This window comes from Melospiza melodia, chromosome 16 (assembly GCF_035770615.1).
Source record: "Melospiza melodia melodia isolate bMelMel2 chromosome 16, bMelMel2.pri, whole genome shotgun sequence".
In the NCBI taxonomy this organism is placed as follows: domain Eukaryota; kingdom Metazoa; phylum Chordata; class Aves; order Passeriformes; family Passerellidae; genus Melospiza; species Melospiza melodia.
Genome location: NC_086209.1, coordinates 4,933,545 through 4,950,970, shown reverse-complemented (window position 1 = coordinate 4,950,970; position 17,426 = coordinate 4,933,545). Strand labels below are relative to the sequence as shown.

The following is a 17,426-nucleotide window of genomic DNA, read 5'->3' as shown; positions in this document are numbered from 1 at the left end:
CGCCATCTTACCCTTTCCCGCCTACCGCGCCGACCCTTTATAGCCTCTCCGCCTCGAGGACACGCCCCCAATCGCTTCCCATTGGCTGTGCCGCAGAAGGGGGCGGGGTTCCGCTAACAGGCGCGGCAGTAGTGGGCGTGGCTTGTCCCGTCCCCTTCCCCTTGAGGGCGAGGAGAGGCGCGCGCGGCCCCCAGCTGGGGGCGGGGCCTAGATCAAGAGGCGGGCTACGATTGGTCGCTAAGTGGCTACCTGCGCTGCGATTGGCCAGAGCGGCGGCGAGCCGAGCGCGCGGCCGGCCGTGCCCCACGTGTCCGCGCGGCTGCAGCCGCCCCCCGGCGGCCATGATGGCGCCCCCCGCGCCGGGGGAAGGCTCCGGGCCCCGGCCCCGCTGCCGCCTCACGGCGCCGCCACCGCCGTCCCCGCCCCGCCACCGCCGCCCCTCCGCCGCCAGCCGGGCCCCGCCGCGCCGCCGCCACCGTTACCTCAGCATGCCGGCCTGCCCGCGCCCGCCGCGTCCGTCCCCGCCGCCCTGCGCGGCGCTGCGCGGAGCTGGCGTCACCCGGCGGGCCGCGTGTGAGGCGGTACCGGCTGACACCGGGTGGCACCGGGCCCGCTGCGGCACCGCCGAGCCCCGCGACAGGGTGCCGGCCCTGCCCTTCAAGGGCTGCTCTGATTTGGGTCAGGGCTGCAGCCCGCCTGGCGGCTGATTAATTCCTGAGGGGCTTTTATGTTTATAGTCGGGATTTTGTAGTCAATTCCATATCAAATTATATATTTATATCTATATATATATATAGAGATACAGATATATAAGATAGATACCTATATGTGTATGTCTATATCTTATCTATCTTAATAATATATATATTTATATATGTAACTAACTGTAGACTAACACCAAATCAGTCTTCTGTGAATTATCTGTATGTGACTGCATTATGCACCTTAATTTATCTTTGGTGAAAATAAACATTGTGCTTAAGGGTTTTTAACCTTTAAACCTGGATTGTTAACATTTAAACCTGGATATCATTGAATCATAGAATATACTGGGTTGTGAGGGAATCACAAAGTCCTGACTCCTGGCCATGCACAGGACATTCCCAAGAATCCCACCAAAGTGATTTTTATAGTGTTTTATTCTTGTTCTGAATTTCTGATTCGGTCTCCAGTTGCTAATAAGCCAATATAGTCCTGTCCTTTTTCTAAGACTTAATTATCTCAAATTACCTTTCACTACTTTGAAAGAAACGACACTCAAATTTTAGCTTGTATACATTATTATAAACCCCTTCAAAATAAAAAGGCCGTGTGATTCATCACAGAGAATGCAGGAATTGATAAATGCTCACATTTCTGTGTTTCTGTCACACACACAACACCAGCAAGTCCAGGGTAATGATGAGACCAAGTCAGGGACTCTTCACTCCCTGACTGTGCTTGTTGTTTCCCCATGAAGTGAAGGAGGAAGATTGACACATTTATATAAACATACAAATATTTAGATATAAATAAGCCACAGCTTCTTCAGAATTTTTATGCAATTGTATAATTCCTGCTCACATCACCTGAATTTCTGAGAGGCAATAAACTTCTGCAGTGAATCTGACATTGATTTGCTTCCAGTCCTTGAGAATTCAACCAGAAGAAATCATCCACAATCAAGGGGGATGGGGCTGGCCGTGTTTTCTTTATTTTCTTTAAACTCCCCTGGCCCCAAATGCTGCTGCCACTATCCCCCAAGACCCATAAATTAATGACTGCAATACCATGCTTGGAGGAGGTTTTCCAGAACACTTTGTACAGTGTCATTAAATTTGGAATTCATCTGCATAAAAATAGATATCGATTCCCATGCTTTGCCTGGATGGAACTGGAATATTAATACTGGCAATTTTGATTATTTTCTGGTGTAGCTGCAGCAGTTTTGAGATGCTGTGACAGACAACAAATGCAGGGAATGGGGAAGGAAGAACACAACCCTTTGCTTCTCATTTGTTGCTAATCATTGTTGCTTATCTTAGTAAAGAACATTCGTCTTAACAAACAAAATTAATCTTAGCAGTGAAGAAAACTCCACTGGGGAGTGGCTACCTGATGGTTCCAGTGATGGGATTTGAGGCTACCTCCCAATTTTCCAGCAGACACATTTTTGCCCCAAATCCACATCCCTGCAGCCATTCACTGCTGCCTCCAAGTCTGGGGCACACCTTGATTTTTGAAGTAGTTGCTTAAAACTCTTGTTTTAAATTCCATTTAATTGAATACAGAATGAGAATTTTCTGTGCCCAAGCACAGAAACAGAAACTTCTCAGTTTATTTGTGAACCAGGCAGTGGGGCCCTGAGGCTGAAGGCAGCAGAGGGTGTATTTAAACATGCAAATTCTGCCTCTCATTGATGAGCCCTGCCTGGGCTTCCCTCCACAGGACTTTTGAAGCAGCTTTCCTATCAGGATCCTCCTGGCATCACAGAGATGTGATTTGGGGGAGTGAAAAACTGGACAAAAAAAAAAGGAATTAAATCCTTAATCCTAAAACCAGGAACTAGCAACCTGCTCTGTGTAAAATCAAAGATATTTTTTCCCTTTCTGAGCTGGCAGCCAGGTGTGTTTTCACACCCACCTGCTTTCCCTGCTATTTGAGCCTCCACGGAGCCTTTGTAGATTAGCCAGGGCTTTGTTCCTGAGGACAAAAGTCCACCTCCATAACGACTCCCCGAGCTCTGGGAACAGGATAACCTCGGGGATTTGCTTAAGGAGAAGCTGTTAATGCACCAGAGTCTGAGTTAAACAAAGGCAGAACTCGCTCAGGAGGTTCCTGAGCCGCAGCTGGTCTAGAGCAGGGTGGTTTGCCATGCAGGGACAAGGAGGAGCAGCTTTGAGGAGTGAGAGGTTTATCTGGTTCTAGGGATGAAAGGAGACACTCTGCTTGCATCCCTTTAAAACCAAACCGAACTGGCTTGGGAGTCAGGATTTGTGTCAAAGGATGCTCAGGGGAATGATCACAGATCATGGAAAAATGCACTGGAGTGTCTCAGCTCTGGTGTGGATGCCCTTATTCACCTCAAAGCACCTCATTGCAGCTGGTGAGCCTCATTCTGAAAGCAAAATGCAAGAAATTGAATTATTTCCTTTCAATCGAAAGGATTTTATTTAATTTGCCAGTGGTTTACAGTAGGGACAAGCACAAGCTGGCCTGGACAGGCAGAAAGGACAAGCTCATAGCCTGAGGTGCTGTGTTCCATCAAGTTCTGCAAATTGTGAATTAAATTAGCGTCCAACTGAGGAGAGCCTGAAAACACACAAACAGCCAAAAAATCTTTACTTACCTGATTCGGAGGAGGTGCAATTAATCAGAAATACCTTTGTGTGTCACAAGCTGAGAATGAAATTCCCAGGAAGTTTCCAGCAGCACATTAACAGCATCAAATTTCATGGCGACATCAATCAAGACAAGTAGCCCTCGTCCCCCTCTTGGCACTTTCCTGCATACAATTGCCACTCAATTACCACCAGCCACTAATCAAGAGCACATTTTCATGCAAAAATCCCGTGGCTGAGGGTTGTTATTTCTTTCTGTTGCCTTGTGACTTCAGTTCCTCACAGCCGGCTCTGTTAATGAATGGCACTCGATGGAAATTACACCGGGTTCTGCCCTCTCGCCTTGGTGGCTGGAAAAATTGGAGGTCAAAAAAAAAAAAAAGTAAAGAAAAGTAGAGGTAGAGAAAAGGCGGGAGGATGGATAAGAAAGTAGAGATGAGAAAAAAAAAAATAATGCCAAAAAGTTGGAAGGCTGAAAAGTCGAGGCTAAAAAGGGGAGGGAGGTTGAAAGTTGATGCCAAAAAGAGGTGAGAGACTGACATGAGGGCAGGTGGAGAGGGGGAAATTTAGGAATGGTGCTCACCCTTAGCACTGTAAATATTCCCAGAGTCACACAGGACATCGCTGGACCACACTCACCAAGGAAAAGCACGCCGTTTATCGGGAAAAAGTGAAAATTCTAGGAAATAAATGGTATTGCCAAGTCTCCACTGGAACCAATACAGATCTAGAGATCGTTTTTAAACAATTTTGACTGGTTCCCTTTGTGTTCCTGCTCTTTCCACTCTGCGTTTTTACTGTGCCTTTTTAAGCAGCCCAGGTAAAAGAATGAGGAATGAGCCCCTCTTGCCTTAGGAAGAGGTGAATATTCATTAGATTTAGGAGTATTTCCGAGGTGCTTTTTGAAAGTGGGATTTAGTAAAGCATTTCAAAGTGTGCTGACCTAGAGCATGTCCCCAGCCCTTTCATCTTCCCAACCTCAGAGGGGCAGCACTGGAATTCCTGCCACTTTGGGCACGGTGTGTTTGCTTTTTAATAACTTCAATAACTTTTGCTTTTTAATAATTTTAATATTCCAGCTGCAGGAAGCCCCCTCCATCCATTCTGTGAGTGGGAGACAGGTGACATCAAGGGACACCATCTCACCTGGCCTGGGATGTTGGGCTGCAGCTGCAGTGGGACGAGGTGTCTGCTCGTGCCCTGACATGGAATTGCATAACATGACAAAAAACCTCTGTAAAAATTTCCTAATATATATGAAACCAGACTGGTTTTGTGTATATGAGGCCTGTTTGGGTGCTGTAAATAGGCTGAGATGACTTTGTTCCCTGGCAGACATCTCCCATATGCACAGAAGTCCATGGGTGTCCTGCCCAGCTCCACTGTGACTACCCACGAGAGGAATTTGTTGGGATATTTCACACAGGAATCCAGGATTTGTTAGGCTATTTCACACAGCAATCCAGACACACTGCTTTAAATGAGGATAACATTTAGACATTACTCACTTCCATTTGACTGTCAGCTCCCCTGGGCACGATGAAAGCAGCAGTGGGTCCCAGTTATTCTGCTGTTGTATCTGGGGCTCCTGCAAGTCCTGTGTAGTGCTGCCAAGACCTTGGAGAGGGTGGAAATCCCGACAGGAGAATGTGGCTGCTCTGCCATGGGGATTAGAGTTCAAAGTGCTCTCAGCCATGGTGCCCAGTTGCTGTCTCCAGCTGACAATGGCCAGCAAAGTTCATGGAGACACAAAACCTGTCTTGGGACTGCTGCTTGAGGCCTGCTGGTTTCCCAGCCTCTCCCTTTGACACTTTAACCCCTGACAAACAGGTAGGGGGGGGTTTAACCTCAGCTGGCAAAGCAGCACCACACAGCTGGACAGATAAAGCAAAAGCTGCACAAGCAAGCAAAGCAAAACAGGGAATTCATGCACTGCCTCCCGTGGCAGGCAGGTGCTCCAGGAAGGCAGGGCTCCATCGATTACTTGGGAAGACAAACCCAGAATGTTCCCCTTCCTCCTTCTCCCCAGCTCTGTGTGCTGAGGGTGATGCCGTCAGGTCTGGGGTGTCCCTGGGGTCAGCTGGGATCAGCTGTGCTGGCTGTGCCCCCCAGCTCCTCTCTGGTGAGGGTGAGGAGCAGGACAGGCCCTGGCTGTGTGCAAGCCCTGCTCAGGGAGAGCTCAAACACCCCTGGCTTATCAGCTCTGTTTGCACCAAATCCAGCAGCTGTGAGAAAAATTAACTCTAGCCCAGCCAAAACCAGCACACCAGGCGCTCTGCTGGTCTCCTGAGCATTAGAGGGACCAGCCTGGCCCAAATTTTGTTCCTTTTCTGTCCATGGTCACTGATAGAGCTGTGGTGAGAACTCCTTGGGAGCAGACACAGATTAGGGGAGGTTTAGGCAGGGAGCAGATTATGGGGGTGCAGGGACATCAGATGGCCAGGAGTGCATGCTGTGGCTGGGTCCAGGAGCTGGGAAGGTCCTGAAGGAAATCTGCACCAGCTGTGGGGCTACAGCAGAACACTCGGGGGGAAGGCAATGTGAGAAGGGCAGGTACTGCTGGTTTGCTCTGAGGAGGTGCTGAAGGGCAGCAAACACAATCTGCCACTCTCAGGCAGGTTGCTCTGGTGGGAGGGGATGCAGAAAAATTGGTTTATCACACAGTGTTTTAACTTTGACTTCCTGGGGCACAGTGGGTTTGAGGTGAAGAACTGTTGGTGCTAAATGAGAAAGGCAGTCTGCAGGGAGATGGGCAGTGAAATAGGAACTAGATTTGGAGGAAAAAATCCGCTTTTCTCTGTGCTGTGTTACTGAGATGCATTTTTTTAAAATAGCTGTGATTCAGAACCATTAACAAGAACGTTTTACCTGGATCATTTCCTTTGGGAATATTTACAAGTCCCCAACAAGAGCAGGGACCAAACCTTTGAGAGGAACATAGCAATGTCATCCCGCAGGGAATGTACCAGTCCAGCTCCTCTGCTCTCAGAGGGACATCTGGCTGCTCCTGGACAACATTTCTGTACAAATAACACCATTCTGATCTGTGCTTCTTGCCCTCTAGATGGTACCAAGCACCGAGTCTGAAATCGCTGATTTCACTGCCTGCTGTCAATAACACTGTCAGGCTCTGGGGTTGTTAGAAAACCTCTTGGCTTTTCCGTGCTTTTGATCCATATCCAGCTTTATAAATAGGTGGGTTTTGTGCCATTCAATGTCACTGTTAGTTCAGCATGGGAAAGGGTGTGATGCAGATTAAAATAACGAGCCTGGAGGCACAGAGAGCTGTGTGAGTCTCAAGTGCTGCTGCCTTTGCTTTAGACAACACATTCAACCCCCATCTGGAGAATGACCCAGTTCCTAAAGGGGCTTTTTTTGGGTTGGATCCTTATTAGACTTGGCTTTTATAATTCCTGGAGGCTTTGGTGTGTAGAGAGTGAACACACATCAACGCCTCCCTCCCTGATAAACAGAGAGCAGCTCATGGTGCCAGGCAAAAACATTGGATATCGTCTGTAGCTAGGAAATTGTTTGTCTGGATCTGGATTCTCCCCTGGTCTGGCATTATGCCCTGCTGGGCTTTCCCTGCAGACACAGCAGAGCAGTCCCAGAGGGCAGCAGAGCCATCAGGCCACTGATGGCAGGGCCACACTGTCACCTCTTCCCAGACAGAAAAGCTGGGAAAGGCTTGGGTGAAAACACAGACTGGAGCTGGTCCAGGTCCTCTGTTGGTCTCCTGAGCATTAGAGGGACCAGCCTGGCCCAAATTTTGTTCCTTTTCTGTCCATGGTCACTGATAGAGCCTTGGGGGGAATTCCTTGAGAGCAGAAGTCGATTAGAGGAGATTAAGGCAGGGAGCAGACTGTGGGGATGCAGGGACAACCCTCCCTGACAAACAGAGAGCAGTTCATGGTGCCAGGCAAAGACGTGCACACTGGATATTGTCTGTAGCTAGGAGATTGTTTGCCTGGCTCTGGATTCTCCCCTGGTCTGGCACTCTGCTCTGCTGGGCTTTCCCTGCAGACACAGCAGAGCAGTCCCAGAGGGCAGCAGAGCCATCAGGCCAATGATGGCAGGGCCACACTGTCACCTCAAGGCTTGGCTGAAAACACAGCCTGGAGCTGGTCAGCGGTGCTCACCTGGCTCACCTGAGAGGGATCAGGCAGGGCTTTGTCAAATCCCCCCTTTCTCCCCAGCTTTAGGGCAGGAGGGTGTCCCAGCACAGCCACAGTGCCCAGTGCCAGCACTGAAGGGGTGACTGCTGCTGCCCTCCCCTTCTGGGGGAGAATTAAACCAGAACAGCTATCAGCAAAACAAAAGTGACCTTGGCAAGCCAAACAGTTAATTTCAAACCTGTATGTGATACCTGCATTTCTATAGCAACAAAAATAGGAGGTTTTGCTTACAAACAGTGTCTTGTACATCTAAGAATAGCCACATTTCCACAAAGTTCTTAAAAAAAGACACCAATGCTAGTTTGGATATTAAGATTAATATATTTAATCTTTCTTGTTTGTAAAACAAGACATAAATTTGTGTATAGATATAACATATATTTTTTTTATTTATATATAATATATACAGACAATAAAAAAATTTTCCTCTGTATTAGACTGAGAGATTTATGGAGGAATGATATAGGTGTAACGGGGAGCTTTGAAGAAACTCAGAGTTTCATAACTAGGTAATTCCCAGGGAAAAGGAAAACACCCTGTCAGCCTTCAGCACTGAAACAGGCCTTGCCCACCATGGACTGAAGTCCCAACTGGCTCTTCCACTGGATATTTGCTACATGGTTCTTGGAATCAGGAGGCTGTCCCCACAGCAGGATGCTCTGTGCCTTGCTGTCAGCCCCGGGCCAGGGGAGGTTATTGCACTCCGAGGACGCAGTGTTAAAAGCACATCTGTGCATTTCCATAGCTCCTATGGAAGAACGAGACATTTCCAATGTGCATATTTATCAAAACTCATAGAGATGGGAAGCGACTGCTCATCCCCAAGGGCTGGGGCGATGCCTGGCTTGGACAGCTGCCCTCACCCCCTGAGGCTGTGAGCAGGGCTGTGAGCAGGGCTGTGAGCAGGGCTGTGCCCTCCTGCCCGGCCAGAGGCTGTGACAGGGACAGGCACAGGGATCCCGAGCTGCAGTGGGTGGCAGGGTGAGGGCAATGCCATGGGTGACCTTGCATTTCTCTCCTTGCTCTCTTTTGGAGGGTGGGTGGCTGCAGGGAAACACCAGTTAAGGCTGTCTCATTGGCTATGTCTGATACTAGACTGGGAGGAGGAGGAGGAGGAGGGGAACCTTGGGGTGGGGAGGAACACAACTAGGAACCATTTTACCATTCACCTAGGAGTGAAAACAAAAACCCCAAAACAAACAAACCCCCCAACTCCAAGTAAATAACCACCTCAGAGAACAAAATAATGCTTCTTATGGCAGTCAGCCTGGTGAAGACAGAAAAGGAACCCCAACACCCTGGCAAGGAGGACAGCCCCTGCCTGGCTCACAGTCAGAGCTGATCTGGGCTCCTCTCTGATGGTCACAGTGAAAAGAAATAGGAGAGGGTTTGGGCTGAGCCTTGGGGGCGTGAACCTGACCTCTGGAGAATGGTGTGACAGTGGTCTCCCCTCAGCTGCTGGCCCACCTCTGGCCTGCAGTGGTCAAGGATCAATCAGTCTGGGTTCCTTGCAGGGTCTCTAGCATGGATTCAGCCATCCAGAAGAGGAACACAGAATTGTTTTGGTTGGAAAAGACCTCTAAGATTATTGAGTCCAACCATTCCCCCAGCACTGCCAAGGGCATCATTAAACCATGTCCCCAAATGGCATAACTAAAGGTCTTTTAAACACCTCCAGGGATAGTCACTCCACCACTTCCCTGGGCAGCCTGTTCCAAAACCTGACCACCATCATGAAGAAATGTTTCTTATATCCAATCTAAACCTCCCCTGGCACAACATGAAGCCCTTTCCTCTCATCCTGTCTCTGGGGGAAGAGACCGATCCCCACCTGGCTGCTCCCTCCTGTCAGGAGTGGTGCAGAGCCAGAAGGTCCCCCCTGAGCCTCCTTTTCTCCAGGCTGAGCCCCTTTCCCAGCTCCCTCAGCTGCTCTCCATCAGACCTGTGCTCCAGACCCTTCCCCACTCCATTCCCTTCTCTGGACACGCTCCAGCCCCTCAGTGTCTGTTTTGTTGTGAGGAGCCCAGAGCTGCACACAGGATTTGAGGAGTGGCCTCAGCAGTGCCCAGGCAGGGGACAGTCACTGTCCTGGTCCTGCTGGCCCCACCATGGCTGGGACAGGCCAGGTGCCCTTGGCCTCTTGCCCACCTGGGCACACCTGGCTCTTGTTGAGCTGCTGGTGAGCAGCACCCCCAGGGCCTTTCCCACCAGGCCCTTTCCAGCCCCTCTGCCCAGCCTGGAGCTGCAGGGCTTGGTGTGCCCCAGGACAGGGCCTGGCTGGGCCTCAGCCCATGGAGCCAGCCTGGCCAGATCCCTGTGCAGAGCCCTCCTGCCCTGCAGCACAGCACGCCCACCAAACTGGTGCCACGTGCAGACTGACTGGGGGTGTCCTCAAAAGGTACTAAACAGGACAGGCCCCAGCACTGAGCCCTGGGGAACACCACTGGTGATGGCCCCAGCTGGATTTAACTCCATTCCCCACCACTCTCTGGGGCCTCTTCGTCCATCCATCCATCCATCCATCCATCCATCCATCCATCCATCCATCCATCCATCCATCCATCCATCCATCCATCCATCCATCCATCATCCATCCATCCATCCATCCATCCATCCATCATCCATCCATCCATCCATCCATCATCCATCCATCCATCCATCCATCCATCCATCCATCCATCCATCCATCCATCCATCCATCCATCCATCCATCATGTTTCTCCAGGAGAATGCTGAAGAACACAGTGAAGAACACAGTGTTAGATTTTTTACTAAAATGCACAGTCTTTCCCTCACCCACAGAGAGTCACCCTGTCATGGAAGGAGGCCAGGTTGCTCAAGCAGCACCTGCCTTTCCCCTGTGCTGGCTGGGCCTAACCCCCTTGTCCTGTGTGTGCCATGGCATGGCACTCAAGATCATCTGCTCCGTGACCTTCTTGTCACCGAGGTCGGACTGACAGTCCTGTGGTTCTCTGGATTGTCCCCCCTTGCAGGCATTGAGCCCTTGCCAGTGGCACAGGCAGTGTCTGTGCTCAGGACTGGAGCACTGGGGCCTAAGCTGTGACAGCAGAGCCCAGTAGGGTGCCCCAGCTCTGTGCCAGCCTGATGGCAACCTGCCATAACCTGCTAGGACTGCTTGCCAAGCCCCAGCACAGCAGCAGGGGCTTGCACCCCACAGATCCCTTCTGCTGCTGATTATGTTGTGTTTCTGGGCCAGGAAGATCCTGGAGGCAGAAGAGTTGCTTACGTGGCAAGACACTAGTTTGGCTCCAGAGTGCCCAAGGGGAGCCAGGAGATCTCAGCTCAGCTCCTGATAGCTCACTGGCCCACCACAAACTGTGACAGAGGTCTGCAGGAGCGAGGCCCAGAGCCCCATGGAACCACATGGTGTGGGGATGGGGTGCCTGTACCTCCCAAGCTCTGTCACCAACGAGCCGGTGTGGGACAACAAGCAGAGAAGCTGCTTGAGCCCCTGGACCAGCAGATTGCACAGCTTGTGACAGGGCAGAGATTCACCCTTCAAACCCCTCACCAACACAACCATGCATTCTGCAGAGATCAAAGAGTGTCTTGGCTACCGCAGACCGCGGTCAGCGTGGGCCTGCAGGCCTGTGAGGTGTGAGAGCGTGGCCTGGCACACACTGCCTCCTTGGTCTTCACAGCTGGCTTTACTTATTGATCAGCGTCTTCAGGGAGCGCGTCAGGGTGCTCATGACTGTGGCCACCGTGGCCGACTGGCGGGCCAGCTGCTCCACAGTGTGCTGGTGGCTCAGCGTCCTGGCCGTGGACTCCTCGGCAGCCTTCAGGAGGAAGGTGTAGTTCCTCACCACCTCCTCCACCTTGGTCAGCAGCTCCTGGCGCTGGGACTCGGAGCGCACGACGTACACCAGCCTCACGAAGGTCTCGATGAGGCTGCTTAGCACCTGGAAGCTGCTCGTGATGGCCGAGAGCATGTGGGTGGGACTCTTGTCGACGGCGGCCACGCGGCGGCAGGACGCCCGGAACTCCTTGAACTTGAGGGCCAGCTCCTGCTTGTACTCAGCCAGCTGGGAGATGTAGGGCTTGCAGTCCCGCACCTCGGGGCTCAGCACACACTGCCTCAGGATGGTCAGGAGCTCGTTGGTGTCCAGCTGCACCTGCAGGAACCCGTTGGGGAAGCTGTAGGCATGGCCTCGAAGGGTGTTGATCTTTGCCAAGCTCCCCTCAAAACTGGAGGTCCTTAAATCTATCTCCTGGGTCTGGCTCTCGTTGGGACTGCTGCAGGCTGTTGCGTCCAGGACCTGAAGAGTCCTGCTCATGACTGGGACCATCTGATTGTCCAGCTTCATTCCTGGGAGTATCTGCATGGGGATGGAATAGGACAGCTCATCCTTCTCACTCCCATCATCTGCCACATCGCATTTCCTGTAGTAGAAGCAGTAGCGGATGGAGCAGCACTTCTCATCTTCCATGTCTTCATCCCGCAGCTCAGCAGGACTCGGGTACATCTCCTCCTGGACAGAGAACACTGCTGAACCCTTCTGGCTCTTCTTGTCCTGTGCTATCTGGACGTAGGAGGGGTCAGCCACTCCAGTGGCTTCCTGGATTTTGCTCTTCAGAACAGGACAGAGGATGCTGGGCTCAGGCTCTTTCTGGGGGCCTTTCTGCTTGGTTGTGTAGATGTTCTGGTAGACGTCAGAGGACAGGGATGTCCTTTCAGTCTTATCTATTTCACTGACGCTGTAGCGACGCAAGAGCTTCCTGTAGTGGGGTGCACCCATGCACTCCCCGCGGGAGGTGCACGTTGTCAGACAGGACATGCCGTTCTCTGGGTCTGACCGGTTGTCTCGGGACTCCAGACTTGTGGATCGGATCCGTTTGCCTTTGGAAGGGCTGCTCATGCTGGTCAGCCTAATGGCTTCCACCTGCTTCTGCTCATCTGCAGCTTTGTCCCTGCCTCGCCTCTCCAGTTCTGGCACCACCAGCTGGTTGGGGGGTGGCCTCATCCCCCTGCAAATCCGCTTGCAGTCGCAGCTGCGCCTTTGCTCCCTGGACATCCCTGGCACTTTCTGCACAGGACTGCTCCTCAGCTGGCAGCTGCAGCGCCCAGGGGCAGGCGGGTGCAGGTACTCCTGTGGTGGGAGGTCACCTTTGCTCTTTGGCTTGAGCAGCTCTTCAAGGAACTCCAGCTCGTACTGCTTCACCTTCTGCAGCTGGGCCTGCCGCTCGTCCGTCTCCTTCTTCAGCCGGGTGGGAAATGTTGCAGAGAACAGGTTCCTAAGCCTAAAGGGAGCTTTTGGGGTTTTGGGTTTAGCTGGGACATCAGCATCTTGCTGGGTTACCTCCAGGACTTTCTCTGCTTTTTTGGAAGGCACAGTGCTAATCTGCAGGCTCTCGGATCTGGGCATCAGCTGGATTGGCCCTTTGGCTTCCTCACTGGTGCTCCTGAAAGTGCTACCAGGTGATGCAGAGTGCACATTGCTGCTCTCAGCTTTTAAGATTTTGGCCGAGCTTTCCTGTTGTATTTTCTGTCCTTGGTTTGAAGGAGCTGAGTGTTTCTGCAAGATGAGGCTTGTGGCTTCTCCACCTGCCTTCTGACCTGTCTCTCCGCTCGCAGCTTTTCCTGCAGCATCTCTACTCACTTTTTGCTGGTAGCTTTTAGAGGCAAAAGTCTTACTGGGCATCATCTCCTCGCCTGCTGAGGCGAGGTGGAAAGCTTCAGCCTGACTGCCAGGAGCTTCCTTAGGACTTGGAGAAACTTCACAGTGCTGCTGTGGAGAGACCTGCTGCTGCTGCTGCTGCTGCTGACAGTTGCACAATGTCTCTGCAGTTTGTGGACCTCCTTTAAGTGTCAAAGGCTTGCTGCTGGTACCATTCACGTTCTGGTCTTCTTTTAAGGCTGATACCACTTGGGGAGCTGAGGCTTTTGCATTTGCCACCTGCTGCAGTGCAGCTGAAACGATGGCTGGAGTTACACTGCTCTTCTGATCCAGGAGCAGCTTGGAGCTCGGCTGCACCTCCTTGGGCATCTTCTCTTGTAGATCCTGTGCCTGCTCCCTGCTTGGGGCTGCTGTGGCATGCAGAGATACCTCAAAGGCAGCTTTTGTGTGAGCTGCAGCAGCTTTGCACTCAGAGCTTGGCACGGCAGCCCCCTTGCCCTGCTCACTGAGCTGGGGGCTCAGCCCTGGCTGGGCAGCCGAGGTGCAGCTCTGCTCCCTGGGCTGCTGCTCCTGCTTGCTCTTGCAGTTGCTAAGGCTGGGACTTTGGGTGGAGAAGGCTGGCTTCAGTGAGGGCTCCTGGCGGCTCAGGGCGTAGGGGGAGGTGAGAACAGCCTGGGCAGCACAGGTCTGGATTCGGAAAGGCAAGTCCTTCCTGGCCAGGAGGTTTTCTTTGTTGATGTGTTGGGTGAGGAAGTAGGCAGCGTTCTGGTGCTGCTTCATGGCAGAGACCATCTCCGAGACATCGGTCAGCTCTGAGGAGTTCGTCTCGTGGCCAGAGTCCAGGGATGACTCAGGAGTGATGGCAGCCAGGACAATAAGACCTGAGGAGGGACACAAAGAAAACCCCACAACAACCCTCACACCACAGTGCTGTGTGGAGGAGAGGGGAACTCCTTGTGACAGGGCACATTGGAGAAACTTCTGTGGCTTCTCGCAACTAAGAGTTAAGGCTTGTAAGGGAAATCATTTTGTCAGCATTGAGCTGGCTTGATAGCTCAATTCAGCAAGAGCTTCTGGCCCAGGAAAAGATCCTGTGAAGCTTTCCACTGTTGGTGGTAGCAGAGCTACAGGGATGTGTCTGGCACAAGAAGGAAAATCAGGCAAGAGGTACTCTGCCACAGTGAGTAGGGCAACCAAGGTGGGAAGAGGGACAAAGGGCTGTGCTGCCAGCAGGCTGGTCCCAGAGTCACCCATCTGGCAGCAGGTTTGCCCTGTGAAGGGCTCACACACTGCAAAACCTGGGTGGGAACCTACAGAGACCGATGGCCTAAGGTGCCACTGAGGGGGGTCACAGTGGGAGGAGCTCACAGTGCTGGCTGGTTATGGACTCACCCCAGCATTGCGGCATATGGCAGATTTGGGACAAACCAAGAGACTCCTTCAGCCTCTGTCAGGGACAGGAGTCCCACCCCAGCTTCCTAGAAATCTTCTGAGCAGCAACTTGGCTGCTCCTGCTACTGTCTGCTGCCACAAGTTTTTACTAGAACCTGCTTCACAGTCGCTTATAGGACAGGAGGAGACTAAAGGGAAGGATGTACAGTAGGAAAGAAAGGCTATAGGCAAAAAAGGGAGTCACAGCCACTGAAATACCTGCTGTCTGCTGTGGTGGGGGATGTGGACAATCCTCTGAAGCAGCCAGGGCTTCCAGGGCCTGCAGGGTGGACACCAGGGCATCATCCAGCTCCTGGGCGTGGTCGCGGACGGTCCGTGGCTGCACGCTGTCGATCAGGGTGACCGGGATCTCGTCGTACAGGATGCCACAGAGGTGCCGGCCCTGCTCCTGGCTCTGGGCAGCCGCCCGGCGCTTGGGGTCGTCCTCGTCGGAGCTGTTGTCTCGGAAGCCAGGAGGGGGAGCGGCGATGGCGGGGAGCAGGGACGTTGTCTCGTCTTCTTCCTCGTCGTTGCCGGGAGGGGGAAGCGACATCAGGTCCACGGTGGTGTCGCGGGTGCTGCCGGGCTTGCCCGCCGTGCCCGAGGCCAGCCGGCTGCGGATCTTGGCCTGGCAGGACTCGCAGTACAGGTGGGCGCCGTCGCCGCGCAGGTGCGTGTCTATGGTGTGAGCCCTGGCCCTGCTGCCCTGCCTCTCCTGCTCGACGCCAGCCGGGTCGCACTCCTTGGCTGCCCCGTTGTAGCCTTGGCCAGAGCTTTTGGAAGTGGGGTCAGATTTGGTCCTGGGACGAGTTTCCTCAAAAAAGATCAGGTTTTCATTGATATCCGTGGCGCTCTCCCTCTCCTTCCTCTGCTCTCGCATGTGCAGGTAGCAGAAGCGGATGAGCTCCGAGTCCCGGCTGGCAGCAGCCCCGGCTGCTCCGGGGACAGTGGCAGAGCCACCCACCAGCCCATTCTCCTTCTTTCCCACGTGCCCTGCCGCGGCAGGCCGCTGGAAGTTGTGTGCGTTGATGTAATCTAAACCAAAAGCACAACGGGAGCGTTAGCAGCAGCACCCAGTGAGGGGAAACAGCTGGGGAAGCTCCTGCCCACCCTGGAGAAACATCCCTGTGCTCTCTGCCCTCCACTGGGACACCCACACTCCCTGCAGCACAGCCAGCCAACCTGGCTGTCCCTTGGAAAACCTGCTGGGCCCGGCTGCCAGGAATGAGGGTAGGAGAAATGTCCTGCACCACAGAAGGAGTTGGAAGGGACATTTCAAGGCCATCTGGTCCAATGGCAGGGACAGCAACTAGATCAGGTTGCTCAGAGCCATGTCCAACATTCAAGGAAACCTTGAATGCTCCTGTGCCTACACCTCATCACCCTCATCATAAAACCCTTCCTCTTTGATCTAATCTGGATCTACTCTCAATTTAAAACCTCTGCCCCTTGTCCTATAGCTACAAGTCCTATTAAAAAGCCTCCCTGGAGTGTTCTCTTCTCAAGACTAAAAGCTCCAAGTCTCTCACCTAGCAGAGGTGCTCCAGTACTCATCTTCATGACCTCCTCTGGACTCGCTCCAGCAGCTCCATGTCCTTCCTGTGCTGGGGAGCCCAGAGCTGGAGGCAGCACTGCAGGTGGGGTCTGACCAGAGTGGAGCAGAGGGGCAGAATCCCCTCCCTTGACCTGCTGGTCCTGCTGCTTTTTGGGCAGCCCAGGACACTCTTGGCTTTCTGGGCTGAGAGTGCACATGGCTGGGTCCTGTCCAGCCTCTCATCCCCCAGCATCCCTGAGTCCTCCTCTGCAGGGCTGCTTTCCATCTGTCCATCCCCCATCCTGGATCAGTACTGGGGTTGCCCTGCCCCAGGTACAGCACCTTGGCCTTGTTGAACCTCATGGGATTCCCATGGGCCACTGCTGGAGCTTCTCCAGGTCCCTGTGGATGTCATCCATTCTTCAGGACTATCAACCAAACCACTCAGCTTGTGTCATCTACAGACCTGCTGAGGGTGCTCTGACTCCACAGTGTCCTTGATGAGGACATGAAACAGTCCTGGTGCCAGGACAGGTCCCTGAGCTCAATCCCTCTGCTGGGTAGACAGAGGCAGAGGAGGGCTGGCCAGCACAGCAGGCACTGCACACAGGGATGTGGGTGCTCATCACTGACAGGGATGTGGGTGCTCATCACTGACCCACCAGTGTGTCCAGAGGGCAGCAGGAGCAGCTCCTGTTCCAACAAGGACCTCCAGCCTCACCCTGCCAGCTCACATGTAATATGGCAAGAAGGAATTGTTGCTGTTTTTGGGTAATGTTGGCTACACCAAGCAGTGTTCATCAGGATACCACTAAAAGTGGAGTAATATTGCCTTTTGGGGAGACATCCACTGCAGTTTAGCTGTGTTCCAGTGGCAGGATCAGCCCCTTGTCCCTCACTGCCTGTGATCCATGTGCTATTTCTATCTGGCTGACAGCTACTGGATCAGGCTGGCTATAACAGAGCTATAACAGCTCTTGCTGTTAAGCATCTCCCAGTGACAGCCTCCCCTTGTTCCCTTGTGCAGGGAAAGTGGCTGAAATACTACTTGAATTTCTGGCCAGAGGTCCATCCCTCAGGAGGGGAATCTGTCTGCATTGCAGGTTGGATTGTGCAGCTGTGCTGAGAGCCAGGGGATGCAGGTTCTGTCTGACCAAGGGAAAATTAAATCAAATAAATCCTAATTAAATTCATTAGCTCGACAAATTGGACAATTTGTCTCCCCAAACACATGTTTGTATTATACTGTTCATCACCTGCAATGCTAAAATCCCAATAAAAACAAAATCTCTTTGATGCCTGGCCATGGCAGCGCTCAGAATGACAG

At 52.6% G+C, this 17,426-nt stretch overlaps 1 protein-coding gene across 4 annotated transcripts in view; it reads right to left on the bottom strand.

Moving 5' to 3' along the window:
- Positions 1–10,125: 10,125 nt before the first annotated feature.
- FRMPD3 (FERM and PDZ domain containing 3) overlaps positions 10,126–17,426 on the bottom strand; it is a 65,437-nt gene continuing 58,136 nt past the window's right edge. For all 4 annotated transcript variants that reach the window (XM_063170365.1, XM_063170366.1, XM_063170367.1 and 1 more), the window contains 2 exons: positions 14,785–15,600; positions 10,126–14,015 (listed from right to left, as the gene is read on the bottom strand). In XM_063170365.1, coding sequence (XP_063026435.1) covers positions 11,164–14,015; positions 14,785–15,600 — 3,668 coding nt within the window. In that variant the 3' untranslated portion in view covers positions 10,126–11,163. The remainder of the gene's footprint in view (positions 14,016–14,784; positions 15,601–17,426) is intronic.